This window comes from Salvia miltiorrhiza, chromosome 6 (genome assembly GCF_028751815.1).
Source record: "Salvia miltiorrhiza cultivar Shanhuang (shh) chromosome 6, IMPLAD_Smil_shh, whole genome shotgun sequence".
NCBI classification, from domain to species: domain Eukaryota; kingdom Viridiplantae; phylum Streptophyta; class Magnoliopsida; order Lamiales; family Lamiaceae; genus Salvia; species Salvia miltiorrhiza.
Genome location: NC_080392.1, coordinates 43,822,469 through 43,843,782, shown reverse-complemented (window position 1 = coordinate 43,843,782; position 21,314 = coordinate 43,822,469). Strand labels below are relative to the sequence as shown.

The 21,314-nt window shown below is 37.1% G+C and overlaps 2 protein-coding genes across 8 annotated transcripts; both read right to left on the bottom strand.

The window, feature by feature from the left end:
• Nucleotides 1-1,733: 1,733 nt before the first annotated feature.
• On the bottom strand, nt 1,734-11,396 carry LOC130989825 (probable histone acetyltransferase HAC-like 3). Of its 4 annotated transcripts, XM_057913940.1 has the most exons (17): nt 11,207-11,396; nt 10,210-10,311; nt 9,750-10,008; nt 9,568-9,624; nt 9,421-9,486; nt 7,094-8,940; nt 6,636-6,935; nt 6,272-6,544; nt 6,049-6,177; nt 5,390-5,590; nt 5,139-5,281; nt 4,739-5,039; nt 3,947-4,086; nt 3,506-3,584; nt 2,992-3,429; nt 2,129-2,346; nt 1,734-2,046 (listed from the first exon to the last, which is right to left on the bottom strand). In XM_057913940.1, exons 2-17 carry the CDS (start codon nt 10,285-10,287, stop codon nt 1,989-1,991), a joined length of 4,587 nt encoding a protein of 1,528 aa, XP_057769923.1. In that variant the 5' UTR covers nt 10,288-10,311; nt 11,207-11,396; the 3' UTR covers nt 1,734-1,988. The 4 variants fall into 4 exon arrangements, with proteins under 4 accessions (XP_057769923.1, XP_057769919.1, XP_057769922.1 ...); XM_057913936.1 differs by having other exon boundaries at nt 9,421-9,624; XM_057913939.1 differs by having other exon boundaries at nt 6,636-6,923; nt 9,421-9,624.
• A 4,668-nt stretch (nt 11,397-16,064) lies between these two features.
• LOC130989824 (uncharacterized) lies at nt 16,065-20,909 on the bottom strand. 4 transcript variants are annotated; one of them, XM_057913934.1, is made up of 10 exons: nt 20,558-20,809; nt 19,851-19,939; nt 19,494-19,779; nt 19,258-19,339; nt 19,108-19,183; nt 18,846-18,926; nt 17,529-17,665; nt 17,104-17,353; nt 16,876-16,939; nt 16,065-16,784 (listed from the first exon to the last, which is right to left on the bottom strand). In XM_057913934.1, exons 2-10 carry the CDS (start codon nt 19,851-19,853, stop codon nt 16,252-16,254), a joined length of 1,512 nt encoding a protein of 503 aa, XP_057769917.1. In that variant the 5' UTR covers nt 19,854-19,939; nt 20,558-20,809; the 3' UTR covers nt 16,065-16,251. The 4 variants fall into 4 exon arrangements, with proteins under 4 accessions (XP_057769917.1, XP_057769918.1, XP_057769915.1 ...); XM_057913935.1 differs by lacking the exon at nt 20,558-20,809 and adding an exon at nt 20,077-20,516; XM_057913932.1 differs by having other exon boundaries at nt 19,494-19,939; nt 20,558-20,909.
• Nucleotides 20,910-21,314: the final 405 nt, after the last annotated feature.

Below are 21,314 nucleotides of genomic sequence, written 5' to 3'. Positions count from 1 at the left end.
TACTTAATTAAATTAAATTATTTTATTAATATTATCTTATCACTTAAATCAAACACCTATTAATACAGGTTGATTGGTTTTTTTTCCCCCTTTCTTCACGTCTCATGTTATCAATCTCCTTGAACCCCTCCAAAGTCAAAACCTATTCTCTTCTGATTATTTCAAAATAAAAAACGAGTAAAAGTTCATATATTTTAAGACAAATTAATAACCCTTCTTTTTTATGCTTAAAATGTCATTACTTTTTAGTAAAATGTATATTTCCTTGCTATTTGAAATATAAGAGGTACTTTAGGCATTAACCATAGAGAGTGTTTAAAGAAGTACTCCATTTGTTCATTCGTCCTCATAAAATGTATTCAATTTGTTATTTTCGTCCGTTCTCATAAAATGTATCCAATATATTTTTAGTAAGTTTTCCATTCCAATAACGCATGATCATACTCCACTGATAATACATTCAATCATTTTATTAATGCTTGAACAATTTAAAAGTGAATACATTTTATGATAACAAAAGGAGTATATCTCTTTATCACGTTAGCGAAAAGATCCTTTGTTATAAACCATGGCTAATTTTATGCAATACTACTGTGTAATATTTACACAAACATATGAGCTAATCTATCTATTAGGTTACTAATTTGACATACAACTATCTTTTTAATCGGGTTACCAATTTGATGTATATTTGTTTAACTTATACTATCATTTTCAATTAGCAAGGCAAGAATCACGATCGCCTCACTGGAATAGACATTAGTCTTGCTTTTTGTTAGGCAATATTTAACCAATCTTTTTTCTCTTTTTATGTTGAAAGAAACACACCTCCTCTTAGGGGTGGAGCAAAATACCGAAAAATCGGTATACCGCACTTACCGTATCAAAAAAATACCGAAAATACCGAAATTTTGGTATACCGAAAATTTCGGTACGGTATTGTACCGTATCAAAGATTTTCGGTACGGCAACGGTATCATTTTCCTCATACCGCGGTATACCGATATATACCGATACCGCGGTATATGCCGAAAAGCCGGTATATACCGTTGGTTAGGTATATACCACCAGTATATACCGATAGTATATACCTAAAAAATCCGTATGCCGTCGGAATCAATTATATATATATATATATATATATATATATATCATTAGTGGTAAATTATTTTTTTGCTTTGTTGAAGATGTGGAGTTTAATTGTTAGAAAGTTATTTGTATTTGTTTAATGAAATTTCAATATGTACAAATATACGGTATATCTTAATGGTTTGGCAATTTAGGCATGAAACGATATAACAATAATTTCGGTAATACCGTAAGGTATGGTATACCGACTTTCGGTATGGTATACCGCACTATCGGTACGACAACGGTATGAAAATTCTCATACCGAAATTTTCGGTATGCCGATCTTCGGTATACCGAAAAGTACGGTACGGCAACGGTATGGAAATTCTCATACCGCAATTTACGGTATGATATACGGTATGACGAAAAATTTTCGGTATACCGTACCGATCCACCCCTACCTCCTCTTAAATTAACTGCAATCAAATGAAGCATGATACAAAGGGATAATATAGGCAACAAAATTAACTGGAAAAAAAAAACCAACACTTTTGCTGTACTTTAACAAAATCTATAGCATTTTGTTTTCACCACACAAACACCAACAAACTCAGATATATGGACAACGAGATTAAGCATAAAGCATACTAAACAGCAATGCATTTTGCTAAACATAACAAATTTTCAGGTTAATTAGGTCATATCAGTACAGACAAAATGGAGGAGAGTGATACGACGTCGTAACACTTAGTGTGGAAAAAGTTAGTAACTGTGAAGTGAGATATCATATGAACAAGCCGCTCATACTGCTAACTGTGTATTTACAGCTTCAAATGAACAGTAAATCCAGCAGCTCTCCATGCTCAAAATCTTTATGTACAACTCTATTCTGTACAGCACAATGTTATTCAAGTTATTTACACCACCTCTTTGCTCAACATCATTTTCTGGCTCCTTTTATAATTTCTGATGTCCCTGGAAAAAATTAATCACCTGGTCAAATCTGAGAATCTAGGAAAAGAGATTTGAATCATAGAGATAGGAAGTTATTGCTTACATGCACCGAGGTATATGGCAATTAGAATCTTTGCAAGCATGTGAGTGCTTTTGAATCATGTCCCATGTTCTCTTACAGGAATTGCAACCACCAACTGCACGACGTTTACAACCCTTGGTGTGCCGGAATGCGTTCTTGATAAGACGACATTTGGGGTTCAAACAGGGGTTGTCTTTTGTGGATAGACACTGATTGGCATGCTTTAGTGTATCCAGAATCTGCACAACATTCTTTTCGTTATTACCAGACAAGAACATTACATAATTTATCACTTCAAATAAATATTGCAAATTATACTTCAGATATCCTATAGTTGAAAGATCAGTATATAAAAAAGTAAGAATGGGGAAGCAGATGATGCAAGAATCTCATGAGTTTTCTATCTGATGCATTTCAAAAAATCTATTTGACATGTAGACTTGATAATCACAGAAAACTTCTCTTGTAAGCTTTTACTATTAGGTTTTCAAATAGTTGGATTCTTAGGGTGCGTTTTCTTTGGTTGTAAATTTATCATGAGAAAATGAAGGATACAAATAATATCTCCCTTTAAATCTCTCATTTATTTTCCCTCATTTTCTACAAAAGAGAATTTCACCCTTTCTCATTCCTCATTTTCACTCCAAGGAGGGATAATTTCATGTGTGATAATATTATCCCGCCTTGGAGTGAAAAGAAGGAATGAAAATGGTGAAATTCTCTTTTGTAGAAAATAAGGGAAATGGAAGAAGGGATTTAAAGGGAGATTTTTGTTAAAAAAATTCTTTTATCCCTCATTTTTCTCATGATAAATTTACAACTAAAAAGAACACACCATTAGATTATAGCCATACTTGCATATAGAAAAAAGATTATAGCCATACCTCGGGTAAGCTATACTGCTGTATTTGTTTACTCTTTTCTCTGGAATTAGCCCCCGTTGTTACTTGCTGCTGCATATGTTCGCTCATTTTTCTGGAATCAGCCTTTGTCAGGTGCTTAACTAACTTGTGAAAATGACAATGATCCCCCTCCCTTTGAAAGCAAGCATCGCAAACATCAAATTGGGGACAAATCTCACAATACCATCCTGCCACTACATTCAGATTACAAATAGAGCAAATGGCTTCCATTGGTCTTGACCTTGATGCAAGGAAATGATAAATGATCATCATTGATGAATGCTTAGCACGACGAAGCGAGTCGAATCGGTAAAAATTCTTCTCACAGAAGTTCAAGAAAGACTGTCTATCGTCAAATAAATCATTATCCAAAAGGCCATCATTATCGTCAGTATCAGCTGCTACTTCATTGACTGGTATCTGAAAGGAAAATATAAGTTGTTAAATGCTGGCCAGGATGAAGCAACCAGAGAACAATTTAAGTTTCAAAATTTACCTTATCGAGGTGGTGTTTAACCCCAAAGGTCTCAGTGTGAGTTTCCAGTAAATTGGAATACTGCTCTTGTTCAAGGCATCTGTAATTTAGACCAAAAAAGTCAACACTACAATAGGTTCACGAGAATTAATACTACATGAAGTAAATATTTTGGAGGGATTTTCAAGGCCTGGATAATATGAACAATGTACCATAACAAATTATGCAAGAGAGAAATTGCATATTGTTTGTAAATTAATAGCATTTGATCTCAACACAAAGGCACTATTTTAATTTCTTAAGCAGTCAGCATCAAATAGCATTTGAAAATATATTCATAGAATCCCGAGTGAGCAAACCAAAAGATAAAACAAGACTGGATGTGGAGGATATTAATATAATTAAAAAAATACTCATGAACAATAAGTATGTTCTGGAGTAACATTTGAAGTAAAATGTCACCTGCTGCATAAGTAAAATTTGCTGCAGTGGTTACAAGACCAAAAACTTCCAGACAGTATTGCTTCATGGCAGTTTGTGCAAGTGAACTGCAAATGGACGACCAAGAACTCTTCCTTTGCAGTCAGCATTTTAAGCCCAAGCTATAAATGGGAGATGTTAGAAAACATTAAGAGCAGTTACACAATACAAGAACAGGTATATTGCATACCATACTATTAAACTGGTTTAACTAGTGATTTTGAATGTGATAAAAGAAAATCAGTTTGTAAAGGAAACAAGAGGTAGCCGGACTTTCTTAACCTAGTAATAGCGTGTTTAGATGTAGTAGCAATTTGAAATTTACACTATCACATAGGTTATTTGGAACAATAATGTTGAAATTTCAAGATATGATTAGGTGTTGCAGGTTGAGATGAGTCATGGTCAATCTGCAGAATGAAGAGCCACCAATCCCTATCCTAAGTCCGAAAACGGAAATCAGTAGATGAACCTAATAAATGGGAGATATGTCAATGGAACAGTTCAAGCTATCAGAATTTGATCTTCCTTTGATCAAATTATTCAACTTCTACTCAGTCTGCTATTTACACGACAATATATTATACTATACACCACAATATATTTACACCACAATATAGGCACTAGGATTTTGAGTATATGGATCAGGTCAGTTAACACAGTCATCTTCTTTCAAACAAATATCTCTAAGAAATTATAGACCGAGAAATATATCATGAACCATATGACAATTATATCACCTAAGAGCATGCCAATTGTTTATTAGAAACTTACCTTTTGCATAACTAGAATATCTTTTGTTGCATCAGCGGAAAGATCATTATGTCCCATTGCTTTCATAGTTCTTTTTGTCATTTGATTCTTCAATTGTCTGTCAGATTCTCCACCATCCTTCTCAATTGTTTGTACCATATCTTCAATGGCACGAGACCAGTAATCTCCATCAAAATAAGGCAACCGTGCTGCTGTTATCTTGCAGTTGGAGTCTCCACTCGGAACAAAGAAATGGTCATAGAAATTAGTAAATTCAACCACAACATTTTCTTCCTTGCCCTTCTTAAGCATCTTCTTGTACCTGCACACAGAAAATCGAAGGACATGTATATTTACTTTTAGATATGTACACATATAACTTCTAGAACACAGAATTCATGGTAGGAGCAGGAGAGAATACCATTGAACCAGCTTATGAGAATTTGGTCTTTTCTGAGTCTCAGGATGACAATGTAGTATGTAATCTTCCCCTTTCAAAGGTGGGCAAGCCCATATGTAGCAGGTAACAAAACCAAGCCGCTTGCAGTAATCAAGATATCCAATCTGCATTTATGCAAGCAAAAATATAAACCAAATAGAACAAGTGATCCATTCATCAGAAATTCCGTTGGGTAGTTGGGAGAATAAGTAAGAAAGAGATAAGATCATTACCAGTATTTCATGATATACAAAGGTACGCAGAGCAACACCAGCCACAGTTTTTATTTCAGGCCTGAAGTACTTCACTGAGTCAAGATAGGAAATATATACAGAACGCTTGTTTGGGTTCCCGCATTCTGACCCAAACTCTTGGACAAACATAGCGAAGATACATACATCCACTGCTTCAACTTTTTGGAACAATAGAATCACCTACATGGGAAAACAATTATCATTTTTTCTGCGAAGAAAACAAACAGAATAATAATAATAAATACAAATAAAATAATTGCAAGGCAGTGCAAATAAGTGTGTGAGTTCTGTTTATCTATTTGTTTATCTACTCGAGAGAGAGTTCAAAAAGACTTAAAAAGTGGTCATAATTCAAGCCTACATTTTATATACATCTGGTGTTCTGAATGTTAAAAATCAGTAGCTTTGATTGTACAGATTTACATATTCTGCATACTGTTCAATAGCCCGTCTGGTGAAAGAAGTTGTGACCCTTTTGGGGAATAGAGTAGAGGATCTCAATTTCAATTTCCCATCAAAAGAATCCAGCCAAAAGTTTGAAAAAAATTAACACAACTCACGAGTGAATCAATAAACAACCTGAGAACTAATGATCTACAACAAAGATGAATACATTGGTATGAGTTGCTAACTCGAACCTTAGATTTATATGGAAATTCTGATGGATACGTCTCACCGTGGAGAATATCTAAAAACTGCTGCTTCACTCTTAACTTTTTATTCACAGATAACACCACTCTGACTGTGAGATCAGACGCTCCAGGCACCTGTTAAAAGTATATATATAAAAAAAAAAGCATGTCAAGAATTTGCAGTAAGAAAAAGACAGTAGAAGTGCATCGTGTATGATCCATTGCTTACCTCTTCAGGGTTCTTCCCTAGAAACTCTGCTCTCTGTTTCCTCTCCCGCTGAAGACTCCCAAAAAGTCTTTGTTCTATGTAATCACTAAGCTTGGTTCTTGGAAGCTCTTGTGCCCCAGTAACTGGAGTTATCGGTACATGCCCTTTAGCTTCTATCTCAGCTAACTGGCAGAATGGACAAATGTACTTTGCTTTCCCTTTCAGATCCCGTTCAGAATTATAAAGAGCACAAATCTGGTGTTGCCAACGTTCACATCTGTCACATTGTACCCACTGCAATAGAAACACAGTCAATAGAAACACTAAACCCTAAAAGGCTAAACACAATTAGAAAAAAGAAAAAGTCCAAAGAGTATAATCTCACTGCTTCACCAGATTCTTCAGTGTTTTTGTCCTTGTAAAGCTGTGCTTTGGGAAATGAGAGCCCCCTATATGAGATATTACCACCACGAGCCTCCTTGAAGCATACTGTACAAAAGCAGTATCGTTCACCTGTTCCATCTTTTGTCCAGTAATAAGTCAACTTGTGTTTGATTCGAGCTCCACAAGATGTACAACACATAGCCAGAGCACTAAATGTGAGCGTGTCCAAAGCACATAACTGACATGTATTTGATCCGAGTGTCTGCGCAGACATGCTTGCATGTAGATCCTGCCCAACAGTCTATACAGAAATGAAAAAGTGCAAAAGAAGAAAAAATATTCAAGAGACAGAAAGATGATAAGAGTCATAAGACAATGTTACAACATATAGGTGTCCAATTTTCACAAAATCTATAATCTAAAGAAGCTGGCAATTGAGAAAAAGGTTATAGTACATACCAGGTTGATATCTTGATTGAGACTACACAAGTGTTCTCTAATTTGCTCAGCAGTGAAGAAATCAGTTAAGGAAACACCTGATGGTTTCAAATTGTCCAACTTTCTTCCACATTGATAGTCAGGTTTCGCTAAAACATATCTAGCATCTATCCTCTCGTGCTCGGCCTGACTCATCAGTTCGGCGTTCTCTCCTTCATCAATTGGTGAGTCTTGAGGAAGAACAGAAATGCCATTAGCATTTAAACTTTGAGAACTAAAAGTTACATTACTTTTCACTTTGCTAATCGTGACACAGCCTATCTCCTGCTGTTCATCAAGCAAATTGTTCTCTTCAGAATGAGAAATGGCATAATCTTTTCCAAGATTTGTGCTGTCAAGATCATGTCCATCATTAAAAGTTCTAAGACTTCTCCCAGAATCAAGTACTTGCGGAAAAACAGAAATGTTGGGAGAGTTTATATCTTGACAACCATAAGTCACATCAGTCTTCACCTTGCTGGTCTTGACACAGACTATCTCCTGCTGTTCATCAACCATATTTTGCTCTTCGGAATGAGAGATAGCAACATCTTTACCAAGCTTTATGCTATCATGATCAAGAGCATCACTAGAAGTTTGAGGAATTTTCCCAATTGGAGGAAGAACATCAATGCCGTCAGAATGTGTACTTTGAGAGCCAAAAGTTACACTTTCCTCCTTTCTAGTCTTGATATAGCCCATATCCAGCTGTTCAACAACCAACCTGTGCCATTCAGAATGAGAAATGGCATCATCTTTTCCCAGCTTTATGTTATCAAGATTGAGAGCATCATTAAAAGTTTGAAGGCTATTCCCAAAGTTGCCTATGGATCTGGGAACCTCGTTCATTGAGGCTGAAACTATATGGCCTTCAGGTAGCTGGCCGACACCTAGGAGTCCATTTGATATTCTAGACCACATTGATCCACCATCACCTGCAGTTTCATTCCAAGTTACAGCTGTTGCTGATGCTTCCTTGGAGCTCAACGGTTCTTTGTTTGCCTTGTCCATATAATCCTCAACATCCACCAGACCTCCTTCACGCTGCTCTATGTGTGGAAGGATAACAGCATGCAGGGACCAGTTGTCAAACTTAGCAGCATTCTCTATTTTCATTCGTTTAGGTTTGGGTTGCACGTCCGGAAGATTGTAATCTCTAGCACGGAGATCTCTGGACACATATAGATTCGACTTTCCTGATTCTGATGTAACTTTCTTCATAGGGTGCGACTCATAGATAGGCCCTGCACTAATTTTCTTAGAATGGCACCACTGACGAACTGGTTGACATAAATTACAATTAGTGTTGCGACAGTCGTGGAAGTGTGATATCAAAGTACGATAATCTACACACTCGCAGATTTGGGTCGCCGTACACACAGTATAATGCAAATGATTCACAAATTCTTGCCTCCTTTCAAGACCCTCTAGCTTGCATTTGAAGCTGAGATACGCGATTAGAATATCTTGCAAATAACTAATTGAATATGTTGGCCTGGGAGCTTGAACATTACTAAATCCTTTTTGCTCAGCACTGAGAAATCTTTTTGAGGATAGCTGGGATAGTTTTGATGACTTCTCTACAGGCACTTTGTGATGCAACTTCTGGTGCTGAATTCCGTAGCCATACATTTGGGTCCCCAAAGAGATCTCAACATGTGCAGGAGGACAAGATGGAGGACGACAGTGCTCTGATGTAGGAGCCTGCAGTCCATAACTGGGCAAGTGCTCATGCCTTAATTTGGACTTACTCAAAGGCATGCTAGGTAGAGCACTTGTATCTTCTTGAATCCACAATGAGATGAATTGATCTAGCGCCATATTATCACCTAGCAAAAAGATAAGAGAATCAACAAAAATCAAATCAGGATTGTTCTCTGCAAATTGTCTATGTTTGAATAATTAATCATTAGACGGACACAAGGTTCCTCAGAGTTGCACACATAACTAGGTTCCATATATCAAGTTGTTGTTTCTGAAAGAAAATTATGCTTTGATCGATTGCACTAGTACAGTAATCGAACTGAACAACAGAAAAAACAAGGATATCCAAATGTGAAGACAAGATCATAATATAACAAGTATGGTTCGAGATAATGATGCACTGAGAACTTGGTACAAAGAAAAGAGATCTCAAATAGACATTTAAGATCCATACATAACAGGAGGTTGACAAAATAAATTAACTGTGGAAAACAACGCAGATGACATGTTCCAGCAATACCATGGTGAGAAACTAGTCTAGGTGGAGAGGTTAGCATCAGTCGTAGTCATAAACACTTACCAAATATGCAGCACAAATTATTTACCTGATGTTGGGTCTGAGAAAGCACCAAGAGCACCAACTTTAAATGGGGTCTCATCAGAATAACAATCTGCATCAGAACATGTTGTGACAGATGACAACTGCTCAGGAGAAAAAACCTCTCCACATAGTTGCTCAAACGAAGGTTTACCTTTGCAATCAGAATCAACTAGCCTAGTGAAACCCCTGTGATCATCCTGTGAAAATTCTGCATTTATATGACCATGAGTGACATGTCTTAAAGCTAAGCTTCGTTACTTGATGAGCATATGTAGAGAGTTCAGATGAGAAATAGGAGTGTGGAAGGGATAGGGGAAAAAGAAAAGGACCTACTCTGAAAGTGTCGTGGATTATATTTATCATCGAGTCTGAGCATGCTAGAGCCAGAATTGGATGTCATCGAATAGTTGGAGGCAAAGTACGGCAGATTTGGATCATAAGAACCTAGTGGGAACCCAAAGCCTGCACTTGGTCGGCATATAGGCAAAAAGGACTCATGAGATGAAGATGCTCCAAGAAACGCAGGATTGTCATTAGTTTGGTGATACATTAGGTTTTGATATTGGCAAGCAATCTCTCGGTTTAGGCACTCCTGAAGAAAATTGAAATAATATGAGCTCAAGTACAATAAAATCTTCAGAAAAATGTAAAATAGCTCCTCAAGTATGCAAGTTAGACAGCTTAAGGGGATATCATGTAACATAACATAATGATAATCACACATTAAATGACAATCACATAGCAAAGCTGGGCTTATCACAGGAAGCCAAGAAATTTCATGCAGATAAAGTACCTTAGCAGACCCTTCAAACAGCCGGCTGTTCATGACAGCAACACCGTCTGATCTCTGTTTTTTCCAATCCAAATTCATATTCTATATGATGTTATTTCCTCGCTGCAGAAGGATGAAATCAAATTGTTCATTATAATCCGACAAGGAAAAACACAGTGTATGGACAGAGGCATGAGGTTACTGGATTACTCAAAAGAAATTTCAACAATAAATTTCCAGCATATTTCAAAAACCATCTGTTTTCTTGTAAATTGATGGATTAATAAAATTATAATAACCGTGTATTTGTTCAGACACTTGGTTTTTGAACTTTAAAGATCATATAATTAACAATGGGATTAACAGTTTACTCATCCGAATCCATCTTAGTTGCACTATCATTTAGATATAGAGTAACAAGAAACGTCATTAGTAACTTTCTTTATCCCAGAGATCAATAACTTCAGCTTCAAAGAATTAATTTTTTATAGAATCAAATATTACTGAAGTTGAAAATAAAAAGAACAAATTTGAAACTTTTCCCCGAAATCATAAATATAGTTGAAAAAGAAAAGTCCAAACAAAGTCAGCATATCATCAGGCCATGACATCCATTCCACAAATTCCTTCTCCAGAAAACGGCGGAGGCTCTCTTTTTTTTTTTTTTTTATATCTAGAATCCCTTTTAAATTAAGATTATAAAGTTACCCTAATTCCATAATACTCAATCCGTCAAAACCTAGAAATCAATCATCAAGAACTCAACCAATTCCAAAGTCGTTCTCAATTACGCTCGACGAAGATCGTTGTTCCCCAATTCGAAACATGAAAACTTAATTTAGGGTTCCGCCACTTCGCGATCAACAGGCGAAAATTGCCGAATCGTATACAAATACGCACGCGCAACGTGCATGCATACAAACATTCGTCTGTCGGCGGCGACAATGATTTCGAGGAATAGTATAATTTAAGAAAAAAATTATAAAATATTCAGAAAAGGGAAGAAACAAAGACGTACCATAATTAGGGTTTATAAAAATATTTGTCGGTTTTCCAATGTGGCGTCGGAAAATTACTGCAGTCAAACCGAAAAAGACTCCAGATTCCAAGGTAATAAAATACTTAACTATCTCGTCTAACTCGTTATATAGATAGAAATATGTGGTTTGGTTTAATCATGAAAACAGCCCTCCATATATTTTTCGCGAAATTACACTGATTCCTTATAGGACTTGGAAGATTTCTTAAATATATATAGTAAATTTGAAATTAATAGTACTTCAACCTCAAAATAAATGATATATTATATATATATATATATATATATATATATATATATATTTGTGTTAATAAGTGACCTATGTCAAAATTGTTATCTACTTCCACACAATCATTTTGTGTCTTTATCGGGTGGACCCATAAAGAAACGAAGTCCATAAACTTGATTGAGATTTGAGAAGGGAATGTCGGGTTATTGTATCATGTCAAAAATTATTAGCTTTACTATTCATGATTGAGATTGAGAAGGGAATGTGTAGTAAAATTATTGTTTAATCGATTCTTTGGGATATTTATTGATATATAAATTTGAAATAGATCCGGACATTGATCGACATGCCTACACGAGAATTTTCATTATTTTTTATTATTATTTAATATTAATATTTAATCTATAATGTCCATGTTATTATTGAGACGAATAAGCAATTACTGTCACTACAAGATATCTATCGAACATCGACGGAATTTTCCGTCAGTTTTACCCTAATGATCCGTCGGTATTCTCGGATACCGATGGGACAACAACAGCAACAGTTATAACGTTAGTCGGTATTTATTTTATTGATGAATTCTTGGCCGTCGGTGATGCTACCAACAGAAAGGGTGACAACCGTTCATCGGCAAAATGTTTGACGTTGTCGGAGTCTGATGAAAAAAATGCCAACGGACGTGGCCGTCGGCGTTTACCGACGGAATATGAATGCATCAGTGAAGTCATGCGCCATAACTTTATCAACGGGTAGGTGTCTATCGGCAAGTCTTTTTTTTTTTTTAAAAAATCTACCTAGTTATCGACAACCTGCTTAAATGTCACGAGAATAAACAAATTCAAAATCATAATCATCATAAAAACAGTGTAATCCAACAAATGCATAAAACATCTAATATCAAACACTAAACCAAACTTTCTAAAGTTACAAAAAAAATCAAACATCATCAACAAAACATCAAACATGCATAACATATAAATCAAGAATCTTCTGGTGGTGGTGGTGCTGGAAGTCTCCTCTCGAGAAGCTCGATTAGGCGTTGTTGTGTTAACTGATCTTGCAAGAACTGGGTCACATGCCGCTGCTGCTCATCTATTTGCCTCTATATCTCCATCTGAGCCTCAAAGCAAGCCATGAAGTCACCTCGCTCATGTTGTCGCGTCGTTCATTCCTCCTGAAGTACACTTGTTCCATCTCAACAATGCAACGCGAATCAAAAACAACCTGAAAATGATAGGTTACACTTGATTCCTCATTACCTAAAGCTCACAGCAGGTCCACCAACGCTAAACATCCTCGTCTTTCTGTCTAGCCCGCCAATAACTTCCACGTATATCTTGCTCATATCCACCTCTAGAGGCTCAGACCCTCCATCTGTAGGCTGATTATGCTGAGTAACAAACTCTTGCACCTTCTCCTATATAAATTATTGTTATAATTTATTTATTAGTATATATCTCCACATACAATAGGTTCACTTGCTTCTCTCGTGTTTTCAATGTCGTAGTTCAAGAGGTGTAAAAATTTGGGGAAGCCCCAATTGCAAAAATCTAAAAGAATTGATATTTATCTGCAAAGGTTTAAAAGTGGTGTTGAAATTTAAAATGAGGCAAAGTTTATGACTTATTTTGCATTTTAATTTCAACACCACTTTTAAACCTTTGCAAATAAATATCAATTCTTTTAGATTTTTGCAATTGAGGCTTCCCCAAATTTTTACACCTCTTGAACTTTTTTTTTTTGATAAGGAAAGTAAATATTATAGAACGAAAAGGCACCAGTAGTACCAAGAAGATTACAAAATCATCGGTGATTCATCATTCGACATCCACCTATGAATCCCAACTCCATCGTTAACAAAACCAAAAATTCTACCCCAACTCCACACTCTAGCTTTGATTTCTCCAAACAAGTTTGCACTCTCCCATCTTTTGTTCTCAAATCTACTCTCATTACGCATTTTCCAAATAAGCCAAGTAGTACAACACCAAAGAGCCATCAAGAGCTTCTTATTTCTTTTCCGGCCACTCAAACTAGTAAAGAACTGAAAGTGCGAGGACACGTCATATGGCTGCGCCATGCTAACTCCGAGCCATTGAAAGATTGCTTCCCATACCTTTGAGGTCTTTGGACAGTGGATCAACAAGTGGTTCGTGGATTCCTGCCGATGAAAACAAGCGTTACATCCCACCTCAACTTCACACAACATCACATTTCTTCTCGAGAGATTGTCACACGTCGGAATTCTGTTCTTCAAAATTCTCCATGCGGTAAGCTTGACTTTGTTTGGAATAGGGATCTTCCACACCTTCGTACTCATATCAGTTTCCTCCACCGCCTCCGTAGTCTCGTTTGCTTGATCTTTAATAGCTTCATAAGCGGACTTGGTTGTAAAGCCTCTCCCAATGTCGCCACTCCATGTCCATTCGTCCTTGTTACCTGCACACAGATTAGTACCAGAAACAAGGCTAAGCAACTCCGAAACTCCTTCCCTCTCTCTGTCAAATAGCTCTCTTCTCCACCTTAAATCCCAACACCATCCAGTATCAGTCCATTCCCCAACTTCACAGATTGCAGCTTCTTTATTAGCACTCAACTGAAAAAGTCTAGGAAAAGTAAACTTCAACGGCTTTTGTCCAACCCACCACTGACTCCAGAATTTAAAGGTCTTCCCATCCCCCACCTTTGGCTTCAAATTTTGAACAAACCAAAAATTGCTCGCCCCTCCCGCCGCAGAAACGATCTTCGGCCACCACCCATCTCTAAATCTACCTTTCCCCGCGTTTTCCAGACCTGTCTCTCCCCACTCAACCTCACCATAAATGGACCTAACAATTTTAGCCCAAAGCATGTCCCTTCCAGTAAGGTACCGCCACAACCATTTAACGACAAGTGCCTGATTAAACCACTCAATATTTTTAAGCCCCAAGCCTCCTTCATCTTTTGAAGCACAAAGCACCTTCCATTTCACCCAAGCAATCGCACTTTTACTAGAACCCCCTCCCCACAGAAAATTACCAAGTAAAAGATTTAGAGAACTCACAATTGATTTTGGTAAACAGGTAAAAGAGAGCTGGTAAATCGGTATAGATTGAAGCACAGCCTTCACCAAGGTCACTCGGCCCGCGAGAGAGAACTTCCCATTTTTCCACGAATCGATTTTCTTTCTCACCTTTTCAACCAAGTATTTCCAATCAGCAACCTTTTTGCCCTTGCTACCCACTTTAATACCGAGGTACTTGAAAGGTAAGGAGCCTACATCACAACCCAAAACAGCCGCCATCCTCTCGATCTTATCCTCCTCGACCCCAACTCCGAAGAGACAACATTTTTTGAAATTCACAGCAAGCCCTGACAGTAGCTGGAACACTCTAAGAATCCTTTTAACTGCCACTGCATTTCTTTCATCATCCTCCATCAAAAAGACCGTATCATCGGCGTATTGGAGGTGCGGAATTGAAATGTAATCATTTCCTACCTTTACCGGCTTAATCAGCTCCTTCTCAACAGCTCTCGTGATCAAAGAGTGGAGCCCCTCCGCTGCAATAAGAAAGAGAAATGGAGAAAGCGGATCCCCCTGCCGTAATCCTCTTTCTAAACACACCTCACCAGATGGAGATCCATTCACCAAAATATTCGTCGTCGCCGAGGAGATACAACCTCGGATCCATTTCCTCCATAATGGTACAAAATCCATTCTTTCAAGCATTAAATCCAAGAAATCCCACTCGACGGAATCATATGCTTTCGCGAAATCCACCTTGAAGATAATCCTCCCTTTTCTCTTCTTAGTAGCCTCCGCGATTGCTTCATTTAGAACCACGACCCCATCAAGGATGTAACGGCCGCCAATGAAAGCACTCTGATTATCCGAAATAACTGAATCCATGACCTGTTTCATCCTATTCGCCAAAACCTTCGCAATGACTTTGTAGAGGCTACAAATAAGTGAAATAGGCCTAAACTCCTCAAGTGAGCAAGCTCCTTCTTTTTTAGGAATGAGAACGATGAATGAAGAGTTACATCCCCGAGGGATTTTGCCATTGGAGTGAAATTCAGTCATCACCTTTAAAAAATCTTTCTTGATAATCTCCCATGACGCTTTCCAGAACTTGAGGTTAAAACCATCCGGTCCCGGGCTCTTGTCACCGTCACAGCTCCAAATGGCCTCTTTAATTTCTTGAACTACGACATTGAAAACACGAGAGAAGCAAGTGAAGCTATTGTATGTGGAGATATATACTAATAAATAAATTATAACAATAATAACACAACTATTTGCAAGAAAAAAAAAGAGAGAGAAAAAAAGACTCCAAATTGGGACGAGAAGCCCCAATTGCAAAAACATAAAAGAATTTGTACTTATTTGTAAAGGTTTAAAAGTGATGTTGGAATTGAAAAATGAGTTAAAGTTCGTGACTTATTTTGCAATTTACCCAAATTAAAAATGAGGCAAAGTTTTCGACTTATTTTGCAATTTACCCATCATTTTATCTAAATTTAATTTGTTAATAAAGGCAATCATATTTAATTTTGTTACAATGACAACCACCCCACTTTAAGTGACTTTTTTTTTTAGGTGCACTTTAAGTGACTTAAACATCGTTTTGCCTCGAAACAACATGACTTTATTACTGAAAAATATTGAAACACTGAAATTGCAAAAGTTTTAAAAAGTTACATAACTATTCGAAAGATTGTGGTTCCACCCCTGTAACGAAATTTAAAATTTGAAATAACATGTTACACAAACCTTCATTTCTGTTTAGGTATACAAAAGCATAGCCTCTGTCTATCTAGGAGAAGCATATGAACCATAGTAGCCATAGGTGGGAGAACCATCATGATGCAGGGGACTTCGTCTTCCTCTATCCGACAACGATCTGGCATAGCTCGAGCTCCAAGGCGTCGATGGGCTGGCTCGGGGGCTAAGGGGGCGGTAACCAGAATCCATATCTCCGAATCTATGAAAATGATTCGATAGAGAGGGGCTAGTTCCAGGTTCACATCCAGGAGGCCCCTCATCGTCCCAATCCCTCGACCACCTCTGCTCACTATAGTACCCTCTGCTGGAAGTTTCAGATGGTTGATTATACCGTTGGTGCGAACTATACCTAGACGAGTTGGAACTCGAAGAGATGGGTGCCCAAAATCTTTCATCGGCATTTTCTGGGACGGGAGCATTTATCCCAGGAAATTCGACAGTCATTTTCCTAGATGGCTCAGCAAGGCTTGTATCTAAGATTTCCCCTTCTTCACTTTCATCCTTAGATGTATCGTCACCAAAAATTGTTATGCCTGAAGGCTGGTCCTCTGTGTCTGCATCTGAAATAAAATCGAAACAGGAAATAAGACCATACAAACGGATGAGCGCAACACAAGAAGCTAATCAACACATTGTGCACAAATTAGTTACCTAAATAACCAGGAGGGTATCCAATTTCTCTCATCCTGTTAAGCCATGGAGGTGGATCAAGCTCCTGTGTACATAAAGTGAGAACCATAAAGATTTACATGATTAATGCCGACGGTGCAACAAATTCAGGTTCAACTAGCAACCAGCTTAGCTTAGGATCAGGCTAATGTATATACCAAACAGTGAACAAAAAAGCTGATTCTCATCTTATAGAAGAAGGTTATTTACCCCAAGGCCCAACGCTTTCCTTGTTTCACCATCAAGAGCACCTGGTGTTAATCCATCATATTTTCCTCCCCGAGAAGTCTGATAATATCGAGTTGAATTTCGAGAATTGGGATGCTGATTTCGTTTGACCTTGTGCTGCTTTCGAGCATTATTAACGGCAGCATTGTCACGTGGCTTAGAGCAATCTTTCAATGCATGGCTGTATGAACCACAGTTGAAACAACGGGAAGTATCCAGCTTCTCTGCCCTTCTGGATTATAACAAAGAGATAAATGGAACAAAAAAATATCAGGCAATGATTGAAAAGGGAAGAGGGATATGAGTATAACTAAAGAAGAATTTTAGTGGTGGACCCAGAGAGTGTGTTGGGGGGGGGGGGATTCAAGAGCAGTCATCTGTTAAAACAAACTTTGGAAGAAGCATACCCATCCAAGCCACTGCCACCATCAGTCGAAGTCAAAGCTGAAGAATATCCACGATCATAGAGAGGAACAGAAGAGCTATCCAATTGTCTAAACTCCTTACTTGACTGCATTTTTGTTTGGTTATCCACCCAAAAGGTCTGCATACAAACCGTGGATTCTTACAACTATTGAGTTTAGAAAGAAAAAATAAAATAAAAAGGCTCTTGATAATCAATATAGGAGAAAATGCATTCATGCCCACTCAGTTTACTAACATCATGGCATGGTGGAACAAAAATCCAGCATATTCTCTTTGGAAGTATTTAATTATTGAAGACATACTTTCTCTTCGGAAGTATTTAATTATTGAAGACTTTGAAGTGACCATGGAAATAGAAAGCAATACCCAAAAATGAGACTCCAGTTCTTATCTTGGTAAGATTTTGGAAAAGGAGGATTCTTACACAAGATACATTACAGCACTGAAAGAATCACAAGTTAAAGTCTACCGAAATGTTCCATGTCAAATTACTAGAACTATGTAAGCATTATGGTCCCACTAGGTTGCATCTTTCCTAAGAACCCATTCAAATACTCCACTATAAAGTTATTTACTGAGTGCAGCAATAAAATACAAACCTAATTGACTCAATTCTTTGATAATTTTAATAGAGCTTGAACCCACAAGATTAAGTTATCAATGATCCATGGTATATGCACTGTTGTATGTTACTTACTCGAGGGATTATCCACAACAGTTACCAAGTAGTGTATTACTCTTTAACCATGTAAGCACCCTGTCCAATGGACTTATATGCCTACTTGTTTGTAGCATTGCCTCTATTCTGCATTTTCACACTTTTCTGCTCTAGTTATGCTGTTATGCTACTGATTTTCTTAGAAACTTTCCTTATCTCATTCATTATTCTTTCAGCTAAATTAATAATGTGTTACTTTGTTTTGACAAAAGCATTTCGTCATTTGAAGTTAAAATTAACATTTCATATCCCCCATCCTTAACATTTTGAAGTCAATACACATGTTACATACATACATATACACATTCATCTCAGTAGGTAACCAAACAAAACTAGATATATAAAAATACTATAGCAAAGAACTAAGAAAATATATGGATGACACAGCTAATCTTTTTGGAAGGAGAATTTGTTGAATCTGGGCCCCAGATTGCAAAACCAAATGGGAAATATGAATGTTCTACATCTTAATCTGAACTATAAATCATGGCATAATTCTTCCATAGGTGAAATATGAACGCTAGATTTTGAGGGAAGCCAGTTTAGTTTATTACATAAGTAAATGGGAGGAGAGTCATACTATGGAAGAAGGTTTATCCCCGCCAACACGAAGAGCAGGGAAGTAGGTCTCTTCTCCAGATTCCAGCACTACATTTGAGTCCTGAGTTAGATAATTGGACATCAGCCATATCATTTACATATGGAAATAGCTAAATCACTGAAAATGAGAAACAGGAGGCCAAAATGCAAATACACAAAATATACACGAACAGTATTTTAGAGGTTAGAAAACAAAAAGCATACACAAACAATATTTTAGGTGTAGATCACAATGGGCTTACATCTGATGTAGAGCTCCACTGTGAATGCCATTGGGACCACTGCTCTAACAGCTTTTCGAGCTTTTGCTTACTTTCTCTGATAACAAAATGGAAACTTATCATTAACAATACAATTCAAAATAGAATAGTGTGTGCATAGTGGTAGCATACCTTGGTAGAGAGCTATATATTACATGCACCGAAGGTTGCTGCTCCTCAAATGCCACTCGGGGCCTCTTAACACCAGACATAGCTGGTATATCAAGTTACGGAAAGTATAAAACCAGGAAACTAGCAAATTAGGTGATTGAAGGAGACCATGAGAAACAACAAACATGACATTCAAGTCCCAATAGTTCCTCCAGAAGTACAGAGTAAAACAACCAAAGCTACAGAAAAAAGGATACAATTAGCATCTATCTCCCTTTTACTTGAAAGTACTTCATTTTTCTTAAGATTGCCGACATTTATTTCACTTTGAACCGATAAAAATCCATTTCCACGATGTGCAGATCTAACAGACACCACTTTTTCTACATCTGCAACTGAATCTGTTATTTCCAAACCAATGGGTGGGGTCACGGCATTACTATTTGGACCCCTTTCAAAGTCATCCTCCATCAGAGCATCCATATTTTCATCCAAAACACCCAAAATGGCTCCAGGATCCTCCCCATGAATCTCTTCGGTTACCTTAGAGTTTAGAGGCAGAGATTCAGAGTTAATGGCTTCCGAACCAGATTCACATGTATTGTCATTCTCACCATGTTCTGAATTACTGGAAGCAGGCAGTTTGATTAGATCCTCCGTTTCCATTGTAGGTAGTATCTATTAGAGTAAACGTATATCGATGCTGCATGGAGCACATTACACAAGTGAACAAATATAGTCCATTTAACTCTGACACGAAGAAAGTAAAAAAAAACTATACACGCAACACCAGAAAAATGAAAATAAAATAAAATAAAATTGGAAGAATAAAAACATTACATCATTAGTGAGGCTGGGATACATCAAACAGCATACAACAGTTGAAAGTATCTATATACCCAGGTCAGGATCTAGATGGATTTAGAATTTTTCCCTACAACTACACTACACTACACTGATATGTAATACTCCTTTCCACATAACATATGAGGCTTCAAGGGGGGAAATGACATAAAGCTAGCTGTTTCAGTTTCCAATATTCACTAATAAAATCAGGACCAAATACTACACAATATGTGGATCTGACAAGATTGCCCCCGAAGTGTCTAAACATGCTGCAGGAATACTAAGAGACATCGTAGAACAGCCTATAGCTTTGGCGTGGAACTCCAACCAAGCATAACATGCGTGGAACTAAGGAAATTCATTCGAGATAAAGGTTTCACACGACTAGGATTTTTGTAGTTGAATCTGGAAGTACCTATGTTGAAAGAATGAAAACACGAGTACATAAAACAAAGAATTAGGGTTTTGAATGAACCTGGGATGGGCACCGCCGCCGGAATTGAGATTTGGAAACCAAGCTTGGTCTGTAGCGCCAAGATTTTGAAAATTTAGGAGATAAATCTGTGTGTGCGCGTGAGGAGGAGAGAGAGAGAGAGAGAGAGAGAGAGAGAGAGAGAATTTGGGATCCCAAAGGTCTGCGCAGAGCTTTGGAATATTTATTGGTTTTTATTTGTCGATAATGCAACTCATTTATCACTAAATAATCATTCTCTTTTAGATTGCCAACAACCTAACCCGCGCACTTATAATTCTAAATTTCTATACTACAATCTATTTTTGGAAATTATAAATTATAATTTGAGAACGTAACAAAATTAATTGCACATCATTACTAGAGCCACTTAATAGATTTTAGTTTCTCACTCTGCTCTTCAAATCAACTGCCTTCGATTCCCAAAGATACCTTGAAAAATGTTTTTTTCTTTTCTTTTTAGTATTTATATGATATGATGGACGTTATGGAGTTGAGTATTGTTAACTAGAGTTTGATTTATTTATGTTGGGGCTTTGGCAAATAAAATCACGAACTATTTCGAATTTATAATTTTAATGCGATTTTTGAAGTGTGACGAATTAAATCACCACATTTTTCAATTTTTGCAATTCCGTTTCCCCATTTCTTTTTTCCAATCGCCAGAGTGTTGAATTGGAGCTTATGTAGATTAGTAAAGACGACGTCATTTTTATGAGGTCTAAACAACGTCGTTTCATACAATTTTAATTAAAAATTA

Excerpts from the sequence above, each read along its gene's own strand:
- LOC130989825 (XM_057913936.1), bottom strand. The coding sequence starts at position 10,287 with ATGAATTTGGATTGGAAAAAACAGAGATCAGACGGTGTTGCTGTCATG. Across the intron at positions 6,545-6,635 it reads CTGAAGAATCTGGTGAAGCA|TGGGTACAATGTGACAGATG; the intron begins GTGAGATTATAC and ends TTTCTATTGCAG. Across the intron at positions 6,178-6,271 it reads TAGGGAAGAACCCTGAAGAG|GTGCCTGGAGCGTCTGATCT; the intron begins GTAAGCAATGGA and ends TACTTTTAACAG.
- LOC130989824 (XM_057913932.1), bottom strand. The coding sequence starts at position 19,902 with ATGGAAACGGAGGATCTAATCAAACTGCCTGCTTCCAGTAATTCAGAA. Across the intron at positions 19,340-19,493 it reads AAGGGAGATAGATGCTAATT|CTATGTCTGGTGTTAAGAGG; the intron begins GTATCCTTTTTT and ends TTGATATACCAG. Across the intron at positions 17,666-18,845 it reads GGGATAAACCTTCTTCCATA|ACCTTTTGGGTGGATAACCA; the intron begins GTATGACTCTCC and ends GTTTGTATGCAG.